The sequence below is a fragment of the Trichosurus vulpecula genome, chromosome 5 (assembly GCF_011100635.1).
Source record: "Trichosurus vulpecula isolate mTriVul1 chromosome 5, mTriVul1.pri, whole genome shotgun sequence".
Taxonomy (NCBI): Eukaryota; Metazoa; Chordata; class Mammalia; order Diprotodontia; family Phalangeridae; genus Trichosurus; species Trichosurus vulpecula.
Genome location: NC_050577.1, coordinates 174,389,424 through 174,407,187, shown reverse-complemented (window position 1 = coordinate 174,407,187; position 17,764 = coordinate 174,389,424). Strand labels below are relative to the sequence as shown.

The 17,764-nt window shown below is 38.6% G+C and overlaps 1 protein-coding gene across 1 annotated transcript in view; it reads left to right on the top strand.

Annotated features, from left to right (window-relative positions):
• Positions 1-17,764, top strand: part of ITIH2 (inter-alpha-trypsin inhibitor heavy chain 2) — a 57,988-nt gene that overhangs the window by 17,541 nt on the left and 22,683 nt on the right. Inside the window, exons 7-13 of the mRNA XM_036758898.1 lie at positions 708-815; positions 2,197-2,325; positions 4,854-4,970; positions 6,556-6,724; positions 7,734-7,859; positions 9,453-9,634; positions 11,905-12,090. Coding sequence (XP_036614793.1) covers positions 708-815; positions 2,197-2,325; positions 4,854-4,970; positions 6,556-6,724; positions 7,734-7,859; positions 9,453-9,634; positions 11,905-12,090 — 1,017 coding nt within the window. The remainder of the gene's footprint in view (positions 1-707; positions 816-2,196; positions 2,326-4,853; positions 4,971-6,555; positions 6,725-7,733; positions 7,860-9,452; positions 9,635-11,904; positions 12,091-17,764) is intronic.

Genomic DNA, 17,764 nt, shown 5'->3' with positions numbered 1-17,764 from the left:
TTTTCTAGGTAATTTTCTTATATGGTTTCCTAATATATAGTAGTCAGACAGTTTCTCTGCATTTTTAGGAGAATTAGGCGACCTTAAGATTATCTCCCTCAGCTCTGTCCTCCAGATCCATCAGCATTATTTGCAAAGCTTTCAAACATTCTTCCACCTAGGTAATTTTTTCATTTGTTTTGTCATTTCTCCCACTATTTCCACAATTTTGCTCTCCAGCACAAAAATGTTGTTTATCAGGGAAGTCATTGTTTTGTTTATATTGTCCATGATTTCCCGATTGTTAAGTTTTGTCATCATTTTGTCTTGTTCCTTATTTGGTTCTTTAGTTCTTTACTTATCCATGTTGATGTCTTGTTCCAGCCTCACTTCTGACGCCATTGTTTGTTTTAATTCCTAATATTTTGTTTTTGTCTCTTTGCTTCAATTTCAATTCAATGTATTTGGACTTTTATTTTTTTCACTCATTTCTTAGATGGTTCCTCTTCATTTTCTGAGAGCCAATTTACTTATGAAGTTTAATATCTCTGGGTTTTTTGTTTCTGCGTCTTGGGTTTTGGGGGACATGTCTGTTGCTGTTTTTGTAGGAGGATTTTGAGGAACAGCGCTCTCTTGCAACTCATTCTGCCATCTTCTGAAAATTCTCTTATGAAGTTTTTTTAAAAAGGATTGTTAATGCTACAAATGCTTTTCCTTCCTGCTTCTAGGTGGATGTATGGATTGTTGAGCCACAAGGGATTCGTTTTCTTCATGTTCCAGAGAATCTTGGAGACCATTTTGATGGAGTTCCAGTTATAACTAAAGGCAAACAAAAGGTAAAGTGGTACCAAGTAACTGAAGTGCCTATTAGCTGATGTGTTGTGCTATCTTCTTCTTACATCCTGCAAAAAAGGAGAAAGGTTCAAGGCAAGGCTAGATAATATTTAAATGTCATCTTCCCCCCTCTAAGCACTGTGAACTGCCTAATATGAATTAGTGGAGAATAACTGTAGTCAAGTCTAGATCACAATGATAAATTAAGAACAGAATTCCCAGAAATCTACTTCCAATCTGGTTCTATTTTGGGACCTCAGTTTCCTCCAAGATATCCCTCTGTCAGTGGACTGAGTAGAGCTTTAATAAAACCTAAAACTGCCTTGAAATTATAGTTGATTTCCAACTACCATAGCAGTTGTTCAGCTTGCTTCTCCCCCAGTGTGATCAGCAGAGAAAACATCTCTCAGAAAGGCAATATAGCCACCAGTAAAATAGTTGTCTTATACCCTTTAGAAGGTAGATGGAGGAAACTGGCATATATTTGTATATATTCCCTACACACAGTACCTTTGTGGAATTTAACCTGGGTCTTATTACCATGATAGTAACTAACTTCTATTTGCTGCTTTAAGTTTTACAAAGTGCCTTCCTTGCAAGCTCAGGGATTGTGACCTTATGAAGTAGGTAGTGTAAATATTTTTCACATTTTACAGATGAGGAAACTGAGGCTCAGAGGGGTTAAGTAGCTTGCCCATAGTCACTCAGCTAATAAGTGTCAGAACCAAGATTCAGATTCAGATCTTCTGACTCCAAATCCAACATTATTTCCACTTCATTATGTTGAATGCTCACTAAGCAGAACCACTCCACCTATGCAAGCTGGAAGGAGAGATCCTCCATCAGCTGCATCAGTCAACCCAGCATGGCTTAACATGAGTTCAATCTTCCTGAACTGGAGGAAGTCAGTCAGTTCGTATATTAAACACCTACTATGGATTGGGCATTGTACTAAATGCTGAGGATACAAAGAAAGGGAAAAAACAGGAGCTCATAGTCTGAGGAAGATGAGACACAAACTATGTACAAACAATATATACAAAATAAATTGGAGATAATCTGAGAGGGAAAGCACTAGGATTAAGGAGGACCAGGAACAACTTCTTGCAGAAGGTGGGACTTTAGGTGAGATTTGAAGGAAGCCAGAGAAGCCAGGAGGTGGAGATGATGAGAAAGAACATTCCAGACATGATGGACAACCAAAGAAAATGCTCAGAATCAGGAGATGGAATGTCATATGAGAGGAATGGCAAAGAGAATAATATCACTGGAATGCAGAGTATATAGAAGAGAGTGGGTAGAAGAGAGTCCTAAGATCACTGGATAGGTAGGAAGAGGCCAGGTTATAAAGGACTTTACCTTCATGTTGCTGTTCTTTTCTAGGCACATGTTTCCTTTAAACCAACAGTAGCTCAACAAAGAAAATGCCCCAGCTGTTCTGGGACTGCAGTAGATGGACAGTTGGTCATCAAATATGATGTGAATAGAGAAAAGAAAGCTGGTGAACTTGAAGTAAGTATGTAACAGCTCTATCTTGGGGAGTCTCTGGAAACACCAAGTCAAGACTTTCTTGCAATGAAAAAAGACCATGGATTTGGTGGCCTAAAATTCCATTTCAAAGAATTGCCAGGTCCATAGACTCTAGAGAAAGGTCTAGAATTGCATTTTTCTATTTTGATTCCTAAACATGATTCTTCAGATTAAGAGGATTTGCTGATGTGAGGTCTGAAGGAAATACAATACAGACAGAAGATTGTAGCTGAGGATAACAAAGGTCTTTATATTCTCTATAGGATGTTATAAAGATGAAGAAACCAGAATATAGAACATGAGATAAGGGTCAAATCAGGTAACAAAACTGAAAAATGATAATTCATCAGATTCAATTCAGTTGAATGAAGAAAGATTTACTAAATGTCTGATATATGCATATAGTTACTATTTATTGAGCACTATGGATGGTAGAAAGTTTAAATAAAGCATGGTATCTGCTCTCATGTAGTTCACATTCTAAAAGGGAGACATATGAATCAGGATAATACACCATACATGATAAGTGCATGAAGGAATCACAGAATTTCAGAATTTGAGAATTGGAAGGAACCTCACTAGCCTCACAACACATTCATGAAAAGAATTCCCACTATAACATTCCCAACAAGTGACTGTCTAGCCACTGATTGAAAATTTCCAAAGAGGAGGAACCCCACCACCTGTCAAAGCATACCATTGCATTTTTTTATGCCTCTTCTTGTTAAGAAATTTTTTTTCCTGACATCAAACCTAAATTTGCTTCTTGGAAACTTCTTCTCATTGCTTTTGGCTATGTCCTGTGGGGCCAAACAAAAAAAATCTATTCCTTCATCCAAATGACATCATTTCAAATGCTTGAAGATAGCAATCATGTTCCCCCTTCACTCCTCAGCTAAACTTACCCAGTTCTTTCAACTGATCTTCATATATCACCATCCTGGTTGCCCTCCTCTGGACACACTCATCCTTCTTTAACTGTGACCTCCAGAACTAAACACATTACTCCATATGCTGCTTTTTTTGAGGTAATCAGGGTTAAGTGACTTGCCCAGGGTCACACAGCTAGTAGGTGTCTGGGGCCAGATTTTAATTCAGGTCCTCCAGATTCTAGGGTCAGTGCTCTATCCACTGCACCACCTAGCTGTCCTCATATGCTGCTTAATGAAGTCAGAGTACAATGTGAATATCTCCTTCCTATTCCTGGGAGCTACACTCCTCTTAATCCAGCCCAAGACAGCATTAGCTTTTGTGGTCTGCCATATCAGACTGTTGACTCATATTGAGCTTGCAGACCACTAAAATCCCTATATTTTTTTCATAATTGTTGTCCAGACATAACTACCTCACTTTATACTTCTAAAGTTGACTTTGTACCCAAGTGCAAGACATTACATTCGTCCCTATTGCATTTCATCTTATTAGATTCAGTTCAATGCACTGGACTGTCAAGTTCCTTTTGAATCCAGTCTCTGTCATCCAGTGGGGGTGGGGGAGTAAACTCCCACTGATGACCTCTCAATTCTCAATATGCAAAGTGGTGTTCTGTGAAGCCTTAGATGGGAAAAGTCATGGCTGACAATGGGGATCAGGAGAGGTTTCATGGAGGAAATGGCTTCTGGCTTGGTGTTTAAAGAATGGTCAAGAATTCATTATGAGGAGTAGAGATTTAATGAATCTTTGTTGAATAGAATAGAATGGAATGGAACTGAATCTGATGAACTCATTCTAAGGTGGAGTCAATGGCCTTTGCAATTAGGTCACCATTGAAAAAAAGGTTTCAGAAAAGTGGTGGTGTGGAAAACATATTCACAGAATAATACTTGGTAGATAATGTTTGGAATTTCCAAAAGAATCTTTTGAGTAGCAAGAGGCTTAATGTGGAAGAAGTGGCATGGCTACTGTGGAGGTTGCTTGTGAAAATGTAGAATTTGGTTAACTTAAGGATTTTTTTTACTAGGGCAAGTAATAATGAAAAAGGCTCCTTGGGTACTAGATCAAAACAGAATGGCTGGCACCTATCATAAAGGAGATTTATATTAAATCTAAAGCAATAAAGATTATGATAAGTATGCAGTATATTAACATTTTAAGTAATACTTCAGAGAATTGCTGAAAAGATTAATGAGTAACGGTCCATTTCTCTCAATATGTCCATTTCCTATACATAAGCTTTTTTTAATTTCAAAAGGAAGCAATAGACATTTATCTAAAAAACAGAATGCAATACAATTATGCAGATTTTATCTTTATAGAGTGATCAGACCCACATAAAAATTCAAGATTGTTTCTCATTCTATTATTTTTTATATTTATGGCTCCTTAAGAAAGAACAACTCATTGGCCTTTGACCAGAACACAGCAGAACTTGGGAGTAAATTATTCCAAAGGAGTATGGCTTTTCCTTCCACAGATTGTTTCATGTTGAACTGAGTGTTTCAGAATTGTTCACATGATCATTATTTATCCCTGAAAACAGGCCTAGTGACTGGAACTTCATTCTTTTACAGGTCTTTAATGGTTATTTTGTCCACTTCTTTGCTCCTGAAAGCTTGGATCCAATTCCTAAAAACATCCTTTTTGTCATTGATGTCAGTGGATCAATGTGGGGAATTAAAATGAAACAAGTGAGTATTTTATAGGTCACGAGTACAAGACCAATCATGGGTACAATGGGCAAAGAGCTATCTCTGCCCTTCTTTGCCCCATCTTCACGAGGACTACCTTACACACACACACACACACACACACACACACACATGTGCATGCACACACGCATGCAGAGTCATGCAAAATGGCTATTGGACATTGAGATTCAATCATTACAAATATGTGAATGTGCAAATCTGGTTCCTTGAAGAACTTCAAGAGTGAAATGAATTGTTTTCTTGGGATTATATGCTTCTATAGAACACTTCTGTTGCATCCAAGCCAATCTTCAATAATTCCCCCCACCTAAAATATTTTTTCCTCTTCACTAAGCCGTGTCCATATTTTCCAAAGCTCAAAATTCTTCTCCAAAAAGCTGTCCCAAAATAACTCCATCTAACTTATTCCTCCTTTATTCCACATCCCCTCAGTATTTAAGAATCCAAAAGTATAGAATTTCAATGTTGGAATAGACCTCCAAGGCCATTTTGTTCAATTCATAACCCCAAAAAGAATTCCCACCACAACACATTGAATAAGTGATCATCCAGTCTCTGCTTGATGACTTTAAGTAATGGGGAACTCATTACCTCCCAAGGCAATTGATTCCAGTTTTAGATACATCATATTATTAGGAAGTTTTTCCGAACAACAAGCCTACTATGGCAAACTTTAAAGTGCTATGTAAATTCCAGTTATTATTATTAAAACTAGCTTTTATAAAGTAATCTATATACATTATTTTAAGTGAGCTCTACTCCAACCTTGTAAGCTGAATAATACAAGTATTTTCCCTGTTTTACAAAAGATAAAATGAAGACTCAGAGTGGATATATAGTTTCCTTAGGTCACCTTGTAGATTAATGGTAAAACTGGAAAGGATCTTTGGTCTTCTGTCATCAAATCCAGGACCCTTTCTCCCATATTGCCTCTCAAAGATTGCAACTTAACTGGAGGAAGAGAAAAAAACACACATATATACCAAAAACAACTACAGAATAATTATTGAACAATATGAGCAAGTGTAAGCTGACATAGTCTAAGGAATGTGTGAAAACTGCAAAGAATAAAATTTAGACTTTTTGTCAAATTAATTTATTTATCCATTTATTGTTCATCTATCATATGCTTAACACTAAGCTTGGCAAAAAGAGGGCTAACCTTTGAAGTAGTTTACAATCTCATAGGATCACAGATTTAGAGCTGGAAGGGACCCCCTTATTTTACAAGTAACCTAAAACCTAAAGAGGTCAAGTGAGTTGCCTAAGGTCACAAAATTAGGAAAATCCCAGCCAAGATTTGAACTCAGGTCCTTTGACTCCAAATTCTGTAACTCTTTCTATTGTATCATACTGCCTACGTGGGGAGACAAGTTACACACAGATGAAATGGTTAGAAAGCAATACCATGATGAGCAGTATGTAAAATATGTACTCAGGGAAAAGAGAAATATTAGTTGGAGTTGTTATAAAGGGCTTCCCAAAGGACAGCCAGAAATGGATTCAGTGTCACTCAGGCTTTTGACTTATATGATGGCAATTTCTCACTCTTATTTTTTAATAGACTGTTGAAGCAATGAAAACCATATTGGATGACCTAAGAGCTGAAGACCAATTCTCAGTGGTGGATTTCAACCACAATGTCAGAAGTTGGAGAGATGAGTTAGTTCCAGCCACTAATGCACAGATCACTGATGCCAAGAAGTACATTGAGAAGATCCAGCCTAATGGGGGTATGTGGGTTTGACCCAATGCCCAGTGAGAAATAGCAACAAAGTTCAATTCTAGAGGCTTCAGAGGGCATTGTGGAACATTATACATACACTTCATATATGTGTGTGTATATGTACGTGTGCATATGTATGTGTATATGTATTTGTATATATATATATGTATATATATATATACATATATATATACACGTGTATATGTATGTGCGTATGTGTGTATGTAGTCCAGAGAATTAAAGAACAGAGACACTGATATGTAAAGAGATCTTCAGAAGCAAAATAGACATTCCTCACCCTAGAGAGGGGCTAAGGTTTGAAAAGCTCAATTGTATATCCTCTTTAAATTAACAATTGTCCTTTAGTCCTCCGCCAGGCCTTCACCTTTGGCTGAAGTCTCACAGAGGAGGTGGATAGAGGGAGGGACTAACTCTTCTATGTATATAGTATAATAAATGAAATTACAATCCTTTATTAATTATCCTACATGAAAAATGTTACTCCTCTCAGAAAGCTGAGAGTTTAGAAGTTAATTTAAGTCAATGGTTTCAGACCTGAATTTCATGGTTTTTTTGAGGTTTTCACAACATTCACCTATTTTCACTACTTCCATATACACTTTTATTCTTCTCAAAGACCTTTTGAAGCCATTACATATTAATCTAAACAAAAGGCTTACATGATTGCTACTAAGAGTGGGTGAGGAGTGGGGGCAGGGTGGAAATTTCTGAGGTACCCTGATTTAAGGTACTTTAAATGGCAAAATGGGGCCCAGAAGGGGCTACTACAATTCTAAAGTGATGGGGAAATACAAAGAAGTAGAGAATTCCCTCTCCAAGTGGAAGTTTGCCCAGCTTCTGAAATCTGGGACACTTGGGAAGCAAACAGATATGATTTGAACAATGGATAAATTATTCATAAATAATCACAAAAGAAAACTAGAATCAACAGTGTGATTGTTTTTGAGAAAGGGGGGAGTATGCAACTAAGCAGTGTTGTTTGTTTTTTTAAACAGGCACAAACATTAACGAAGCTCTCATGAGAGCAATTTTCATTTTGAATGAAGCCAGCAACCTAGGGATGTTGGACCCCAACTCGGTCTCTTTGATTATTTTGGTTTCTGATGGAGATCCAACAGTAGGTAAGCCTCACTGGGATCTCTATGACTATGAATGTTTCCACTGATTGTCGTATCAAACTTTCCAGAACAAGTGATGGCCTGGAACCGGGAGATCTGATGGCACTTGCCTGTTTTAGGCTAATACTGTTTCATTCGATTCAGAATTTATGAAATCTACTCTGCTGTGGAGCTTTTACTAAATGTTTGTTGAACTGAATTATGAAATTCAGTCAACATTATTTAATGAGGGCCAGTTTGGCATAGGGGCTAGAGGGCAAGACTTGAAGCAAGGAAGAACTAAGTTCAAATCCAGCTTCCGATGCATCCTGGCCCCCCCGACCCTGGGGAAATCATTTAATCTCTAGATGTCCTAGGCAACCCTCTAAGAGTATAAATTGCAAATAAGGAATCAACCTGCACTATTGGAAGGAATTTCCTCATCTGCTGAGTACAGGACACTGGGCTTTGAGACAGGGGTACAACAACAGAGTTGTTTCACATGTATTTATTATCTCTACGAAGTTTTCTCTCTAATGAATGATAAGTATTTTACGGCCTTGTATTTAAAACACCATGCCAACAACGGAAAAGTGTAAAAATGTGGGGAAGATCTATTGTTCAATCATTTCACTCTTTAAGATCCCATTTGTGGTTTTCTTGGCACAGATACTGGAGTGGTTTGCCATTTCCTTCTCCAGCTCATTTTACAGGTGAGGAAACTAAGGCAAACAGGGTTAAGTGACTTTTCCAGGGTCGCACAACTAGTAAATGTCTGAGGCCAGATTTGAATTCAGGAAGATGAATCTTCCTGACTCCAGGCCCAGCACTATATCTAATGTGCCACCTTACCTGCTCTGTGGCAGTTAGGAGAGGACCATGAGTCTTGGATCAGGAAATCAGAAGTCCTTGATTTCTAGATTTGAAGCTTCTAGATTTGAAGCTTCTAGATGGCATAGTCAAGGTCACTTACCTACAAAATAAGTTTACAAAATAAGTTCTACTTCCCACACAGCTGAGAGGAAGAGTAAAAACTAACAATAATGACTTTCAATGACAAGGGAAGTTGTGGAAAAAATAATAGAAAATATTTCACTGTGAACAGAACTAGGAGAATAATTTATATAATAATAACATTTAGAAAAAAACAAATTTGAAAGACTTTAGAACTCTAATCAATGCAACGATAACCCATGAGTCCAAAAGACTGAAGATGAAACATGCCAATCACCTTCTGACAGAAAGATAATGAACTTAAGATGCAGAAAGAGACATTCTTTTTCAGTCATGGCTAATTTAGAAATCTGTTTTTGCTAGAAAATGTAGATACATATTGCAGGGTTTGACAGGTTTCTTTTTTTTTAATTTGCTCACTTGTAAGAAGCAGTGAGAGGAAAGATTAATTTTTCTTAAACTTGTTATTTGAAAAAGAAAAAATAATTAAAAAACAAAAAAAGATTATATGAACAAATAAAATGTTTCATCATAGTGAGATAAAAATGAGTAATTGCAATGTTTTTAGTTTCAATTTGTCATTTATACTTCTTTCAAACCAAATTGATGACTCAATAAATCTGTTTCATCTCTCTCTTCCCTCTCTCATACTCTCACTTTCAGGAGAGCTAAAATTGTCCAACATCCAAAAGAATGTCAAGGGAAGCATACAAGATAACATCTCCCTGTTCAGTCTGGGGATAGGTTTTGATGTTGACTTTGACTTCTTGGAGAGGCTGTCTCGAGAAAACCATGGCGTTGCTCAAAGGATTTATGGAAACCAGGATACTTCTTTACAACTCAAGGTACCCTTTGTGCCCATTTTCTTTCCTCACCAATTGTGTCCGCTGAAGAAGAAACAACCCATAGGTAATAGAAGAGAATCAAAGAAAACTCTTGGTACTCTACCCTTTCTGTCAAATGAATGAAATCTAAAATACTAATAGATAATATATAGATAGCACTTTATACATAAAGTTCAGAAAGCACTTTGCATATATCGCTTTATTTGTCTCCTACAATATATCTATGATGTAGGTGCTTTTATTATTCCCATTTGACAGGTGAAGAATGTGAGGGGGACCACAGGATTACACAGCTAGTAAAAATTGGGGCAGGATTTAAACTCAGGTCTTCCTGACTGCTAGTCAAGGAGTGCTCCATCCAGTATATCATCTAGCCACCTCAGGTCTAGAAATCAAGGGATTCTGAGATCCTGACTCAAGACTCATAGAAGGGTTTTCAATTCTTCTCCTCCTTCCACCCAACTTACATTTCGACACTGGTGGCGTGGGTTGATGAATAGGAAGCCAGAAAGTATTTAGCATTCACTAATGTTGAGACAAGACACACACATGAAACTGCTCTCTTGCTATACTGCTGCTACAAAGCCGGGTGTCCTGTCCTCTCTAGGCAATAACTTCCTTAAACAGAAGCCAGGAGAATCTCAGATACGTTGTAAGAGACAGAATCTCATCTTTCTCATTACCTGCATCCTTCTGCAAAAGAGGTCATTAACAACTATGCCACCTCTCTGCCCTCTTGTCTCCTTCATGCCAAGACTCAAACTCTAGCCTTTCTGACTCAGTTTCTCCTGCAAACCATCCTGAGACTGAAACTACTCTCCCAAACCCACTAAACTCTCATTCAGTCTCACTGAAATTTACAACCCAATCACAAATGCTTCCTCTCCTTCTGCGCTCCCAGGTCAATCAGTCCAAGACTAACAATACCAAGTTGAGGCTGTTTCCTGCTGCTCCTAAGCAGTCCAGAAGAACTGCAGGAATCTGGTACACTCCTGTATCTATCTCTTCCCCTCTCAGTAACATGCCAGGTTCACTGAAATAAGTGCAGAAGAAAAGCATCTGTTAAAAAAAAAAGGAGCCCTTTTAAAGGTGAAAGTACTGCTCCTTGCCCCTCTATCCCTTGCATCATCCCAACACAAGAGAGAAAAATTAACATGTCACTCCTGTGACCTCAGGCAAGTTGCTCAATATCCCTAGTTCTCAGCTTTTCAGCTGTAAAATGGGAGAGTTGGTGGCCTCTGAGGGCCCTTGCATTTCTTGATCTATGATCAAAAAACCATGATTCTTATTCAAGGGCCATGACATTATTAAAGTCAGTACAAAAGAGATGAAGCTACAATTTGTAAAGTCTTTTAAGCATAAAAGATCAAGTTCCTTGTTTATTTTGGAATAATGTTTTTTGGAGATTACTACTAAGATTATATTGACCAGCAGAACAAAGAAAACACCTTTCCCTGGGAATACCCGATTCCAAGACCTAAATTATTTTTTCATTTTGGGAAAAATAAAAGGTACCAGTTTAGGGAAGTTTTTCCCAGATGACTTTCCTTTTGTACATGCTAGCATGTCAGTGCGTTTCCTGCACTTGGTTCAGTAGAGCCAATAGTGAGATGGTAAGTAGGAGATAAGGATCTTGTCAAGTCTTTATCATTGACTCTGTGGTAGGTTCCTTGGTAAGTCTCATAGCCTCCCTTCCTTTGGCTCAGTTTTAGCACTTGGCATAAGATCTTGTCTATAGGAATAGGAACTGGACCTGTGACTTCTTCTGTTAGGGAAATTCCAAGTGGAGAAACTCCCTTCATAAATGCAGATCAGCCCTTTCTCTCTAACTTATGATAGTAGAGTTACCTAGAGTACTGAGAGGTTAAGTAACTTGACCAGGGTCACAGTGAGTATATATCTGAGGTGGGACAGGGCTTCTTATGTGAGAAATACTACCTATTCAAAGTGCCATCATTTCTCTTGTATTATGAATGAGCTAAGTTATTTTATCTATTGCTCCTGGAAGTTACGAAGACCTCGAACCCAGGTCTTCTTGGCTTTGAGTCTGAGCTACTATGTCATGCAATTTCTCATAGCAGACTATGTAGGCTTAATAATATGTGCATTTCTTCATACCCTACCCATGTCAGAAATAGACGCAGTGGAGAGGCTGTGGGAATGTAAATAAAGTGATATTGACTGAAAATCCTCGGAAAATATGCTATAGACACATAGATTGGTATGAAAGTAATGATTTTTCTTTCTTTCTTTCTTTTTTTAATTTGCAGCAATTCTACAACCAGGTCTCTACACCATTGCTACGAAACGTTCAGTTTAACTATCCCCAGGAGGCTGTGACAGATGTTACTCAGAACAGTTTTCATAACTATTTTGGAGGCTCAGAAATAGTGGTGGCAGGAAAAGTTGAACCTGAGAAGCTGGACCATGTGGAAAGTATCATCACAGCTACATCGGTATGTTTACTTTGCTATGATGCTGAAGGTTTTAATTAAAATGCCAAGTTTCCTTCAAGACCCAGTTCAAATCACCTTCTTTGTATGACTTTTCCTGATCTCCCCAGCTGCTAGTGCCTAACCCCCACATATTGATTTTACATATACTTACACCTGTCCATGTTATCTCCTCAGAACATAATTGAGGAAAGAGGCTACCTCCCTTTTGTCTTTGTATCCCCAGTGCCTAACACAGTGCTGGCATATAGCAGACACTTAATAAATGCTTATTAATTGATGCTCTGCCCCATCTAGAATTGAAAAAAGGAACAAGAGTATACATACCTTCTTCCCAATCATAGCTAATATCACTCCTTCCATGAAACACTAATCTCAACATCTGAAGAAATATCATATAAGTCTATCTTTTCCCAATTGTTTTTTCACCTGAACTATAGCAAAACATGGTTAGCTTTAGTAAACAAAAAGATATCCTTCTACATCTTAAAGAGTGTTGGTATATGTTATTAGAAAAGCTCCTTAGGAAAGGAAAGAAAAACTGAATCATAAATAAAACCTTCCAGTTGCCTTCATAACTTTCAGGAGCAATGGATAAAATAATTTAACTCATTTGTAATACCAAGAAGTATAATGACACCTTAAATTGACTAATCTATTTCCCAATAATATTTCTCATATAACAATGTTAAAGTAAGAGACACTGATATCCACGAATAGCTAATTTCCAAGAAAAAAATTATATATAATACATGTCTGACATAGGTTGCATATTGCAATATAGTATCTGCCACTACTTATTAACCAACTTTAAGCACCATTTTTTTTTGCCAATTCACATGCTAAAAGTTGTTGCCAAAGCCCTATGTTTTACACACATTGCATGAATGTTTAATCTATGATGTAGGCTTTTTTTTAAGATTTGTCATCTACTTAAAGTTAATCAGTGAAACCACAGAGCAAAAGACAGAGAGATAGTTTGTGACCATATAAAAGTTCATTTCAATAAAATTTGAAGGGGCCTTTTACCCTGGAGAGGAAAAGACTCAGAATGGATGTGATAGTTATCCTCAAGGACTTGAAGGACTGTCATATGGAAGAGAGATTAGGCTTCTTCAGTTTATCCCCAGTAGGTAAAACCAAAAGCAATGGGTAAAAGTAACTAAGAAGCAAATTTAAACTTGAAATCAAGAAAAACTCCCCAATAATTAAAGCTGTCCGTAAAGGAGAATGGGTTGTTTCAGGAAATAGTAGGCTTACCCTCAATGAAGGACTTCATGCAGAGGCTGAATGACTACTTGTCAGGTATGTGATGGTAGAGACAGATTCCTCTTGAGTATGGGTTGGGCTAATTAGTCACTGAGGCTTCTTCCAACTCTAAAATTCTATAATCCTGTAATATTGTGAAAGTGTCTATAAAGCTTGAGAAAGAAGTGGTAGATGACAACTTCTTGTTAGAAATGGTCCTGTTTTTGTACCACTCTCTTTTTTTAAACATCTTTATTTCTTTTTTTTTTTTGGAAGGGGGAAGGCAGGGCAATTGGGGTTAAGTGACTTGCCCAAGGTCACACAGCTAGTAAGTGTGTCAAGTGTCTGAGGTAGGATTTGAACTCAGGTCCTTCTGACTCCAGGGCCAGGGCTCTACTCACTGCACTCTACTCAGCTGCCTCTTTGCACCACTCTTAAAGGAATTACTCGATATTTTAGCAGCTGCAACTTGACAGAAAGAGAGTGGATACCATTGCCTTGCTTTGTCCAAATGCAGCATAGACTTGCACCAATGAGCCATTCAGATTCAGTTTTTAATAATTTGTATTTATTGAGGTGGGGGGGGGGAAAGCCACTTAGCCTAGAAAACAGCTGGAAACTGCCACTAACCTTAGTAGGAAGACTATAGGAGACAGGAATTGCAAGTGCTATCTATAGGCAAATTTCTGGACGCTGAGCCAGATGTTCATAAATCAAAGGACAGAACAGGCCCCTGAGGCCGTTCAATCCAAGACCCTAATTTTACAGAGGAGGAAAGTGAAGGCTAGAGAGTTAAATGACTTGGCCCAAGGTCACACAAGCTATAAGGTCTTAGGTAGGATTTGAGCCCAGGTCCTCTGGCTCAAGAGTTAGTGTGCTGTACTCTCCTGATCCTTCTGGTGACTATTGCTCCTCTGGTGATAGTCTGGAATGAGTTTATAGAAGATGCCACAAAGGTCCTGAAGTAGCAAAAAGGAATTCATAGAAGGTGCCACTGCAAATGAAGTAGGCTCACTTGAAGATGCAAGCTATGTCTGGATGGCAGCACCTGCTGGCACTGTTCTAAAACCAACTGTGGATCACATTACTAGTTAGCACTTACTAGTGGCACTGTTCCTCAGGACATGTTCAGTTAATAATTCTAATTAATAATAATAGCCAATATATGTACATATATGTATGTATGTGTGCATGTATGTATATGTATTTATGTGTGCATATGTATATATAGTATATATGTGTGTACATACATGTCTATATATACATATACACACATACAGATGTGTATGTGACAGACATGTGCTAAGCTCTATAATCATTATTTGAGCCTTACAACAACCCTGGGAGGTAGGTGCTATTATTATCATCTCCGTTTGTAATGGTAATTAGGGTGGGACCTCTTTACTGTTTTCTCTTTTGGAGCATTGTTGTAATCAAGTGCCTTTGATGAGTCTGTCCTTTGTTTCTTTGATTAAATTTGGAGTCTTTGATGACCTACTTACATCAAGAGAAAGCCTAGTTCACATAGGTTTGAGTCACATGGTTGTGATGCCCTTTAACCCTGAACAGCATATATAAACTCAGAGGTTAGTATTTTGTTTGGGGCTCTCGCTCACTGGAAGAGTGTCATGTGATTTGTTTTTTTGTTGTTGTTGTTGTTGTTGTTGTTGTTGTTTTTGGTTTTTTGGCCACGCAATTAGCGTTAAGTGACTTGCCCAAGGTCACATAGCTAGTACATGTGTCAAGTATCTGAGGCCAGATTTGAACTCAGGTCCTCCTGACTCCAGGGCTGATGTTCTACTCACTGCGCCACCTAGATGCCCCAAGTGTCGTGTGATTTGATCAGATGAGACTCTGGGTAGCCGCTGGAGCCCCCCGGCTTTGAAAACCTAGATGTTGGTGCCTCTCTCTCTGGTAACTATGTAATTCTTTGGTCAGACAGCTAGAGAGGCCTGTCTGTTGATAACTGTGTGTGTTTGCTCTGTTTATATTGTCTCTGTTTCTAATTTCTGTGTGTATTTGCTCCGAAGTTCAGGGTGCTGGCTTTTCCCCCTGAGCTAAGTGGATATTATATGTATGTTTGATTAAAGTGAGATTTTTAAAATTGCTTTCCTTAGAAAAGCAGATCGAAAGAACCTGTGCTGGCAGCCCTTCTGTGTGTTGATATTGTTGGTCTTACACAGCCAGAGTGGCAGCAAGCCATATTGTTGTTACACCATTTAACAGATGAGGAAACTGAAACAAACAAAGGTTAAGTGATTTGCTCAAGGTCACATTAAAGTAAGTGTCTAAGGCAAGATTTGAACTCAAGTCTTCCTGACTCTGAGCCTGGTGGGCTATCTATTGTGCCACCTAGTTGGCAGTCTAGTAAAGAACTTCACTTTTCCCTTCCCACTCTTTAGAACATAGGCAGATAGTCTCTGCTTGCCCCAAGAGGAGTATGTAAAAATCTGAACGCTCAAAATTATCTTCTGTCTACTTCTGGCTTTCTTTGACTCATCACTGGGTTCCTCAACTCAATTGGAGTCACATCTTGTCTTTTCAAAATCTGCCTCCAAGTGACCTGCTACCCTGAGGTCACCTCTTCTACCACTTGTGGCACCATCTATCATCAGCTTTTCCAACTCAGCAACAAGTGGGGAGACTCAACTCAGCATTGAATTAGATGGATGATGGAAGCAGGTATTGCTTTGGAGGGTGACCAGGATAGTCATTGCTTCTTTTTCCTCCTTACTCCTTTTGTCTCTAAAAATTTAATCAGTCACATTCTGTTCCAACAATCAGTTCATTCTTTAGCAGAGGGCAATAATAGTGGTTCCCTTCTCTGCTGCTTTAGGGAGTTTATATTAAGTGAAAAGTTAGGAATTCCATAAGAGCCACCAATGAGTAAAATTCCTAAAATTTAAGAAGAAGGGTGGCTCTCTGCCTTAATTTCCATCTATGTATCTCTAGTTAACCCCTGGCCACTTTGTGATTAAGGCAAAAATTCAGGTTAATGTTTAGGTAAAGAAGTGAACAGAGTATGTTACAGGGCTTGCAGACAGATGTCAGAAGGGGAAATAGGGGTGGGGGTGGGGAGAACAGACCTTTTCCTGGAACTATCTTCAATCCTTGAGGAACTGAGTCCAACTAATGGCTTCAGCCAGGGTCTTTAGCTCTGAGTTGCCTTGAGGTCTGATGGCCCTCCTTGATCTCTCCCATCTCTGCCACATCTTAGTCTTCATTTTCTCTACTTTTTTCTGTGACTCCTATGCTGCCAATTCTTTCTGGTTCAGCCCTTGAGGTCCCCAATCCTTCCGCTCTTCTACCAAAATTTTTCTCTGATTCCAAACTCCTAGTTTCATACAAGCCCCAGTTATTCAAACAGTCCAGTTCACACCTAGTTGACATATCTTTTTAATTGAGTCATCAAGATGTGTTCTCGCCCGAAAAAGTTCTCGGCCCCTAGGATTCAGTGATTGATTTAATTGATAGATTAGTTCAATCAACCCCCACCCTTCCGTAAATCAGGTGGCAGATAGAGAATATCTGTGAGTACTCCAAAGTAAAGTGGGGGGAGGGGGGAAAGGGAAGGAGGGAAGTCCATGTGCTTGATAGGAATATTGACTAAGCACACACCCTAATTGGGTAACCACTAGGAATCTCTACACTAATAAAAGCATATGCACTAATAAAGAGTGTGGCAGAACTGAATACCCACGGGGGGATGGGGGGGAACCTGTGGCCTCGAGACCATATGTGGCCCTCTAGGTCCTCAAGTGTGACTCTTTGACTGGATCCAAACTTTAGAGAACTTGTTCAGTCAAGGGGCCCAACTTTAGGATCTAGAGGACCACATGTGGCAGAGGCCCAAGGCTGCAGGTTCCCAGCCCTGCATCCAATCCTAATGGAGATACATACTTCTTTTAAGATAAACTTGACTAATTTGTACTTGAGATTGCAGTGTCTAATAAAGCTTTACTATGCAGAGGCTACTTCCTTGAACCAAGAGAAAGAAGAAACAAAACCAAGAGAGAAGGAGAAAGAGAGAGAGAGAGAGAGAACAAATAGTATGCTTTGATCCACTTCTGACACATACAAGCTGTGTTACCCTGGGCTAGTGATTTATTCTCTGTCTACAAGTTGTAGAATGGTTATTGATCACTACCGGTAGGAATTCCATCTCTCACTGAAATGATGGGTCTGGGCCAAAGGACCAGTACTGCTATTTGATGCCTCTGGGAAGAATCAAAAGCCCAAAGCTGGTACTCAAGAGGTAATGAAGTTTGCAAAATTAACATTTGCTGATCCAGCACTTTCACTTTTGGTAGTATACCTAACCCTTAATGTGGTAGAAGGTGATTGTTTGATTCTATTTGCTCCTTTAAAGTCTTCCATTAAAAAAAAGGATATTACTGTTACAACCACCACCCCTAGTGACTCTACACAC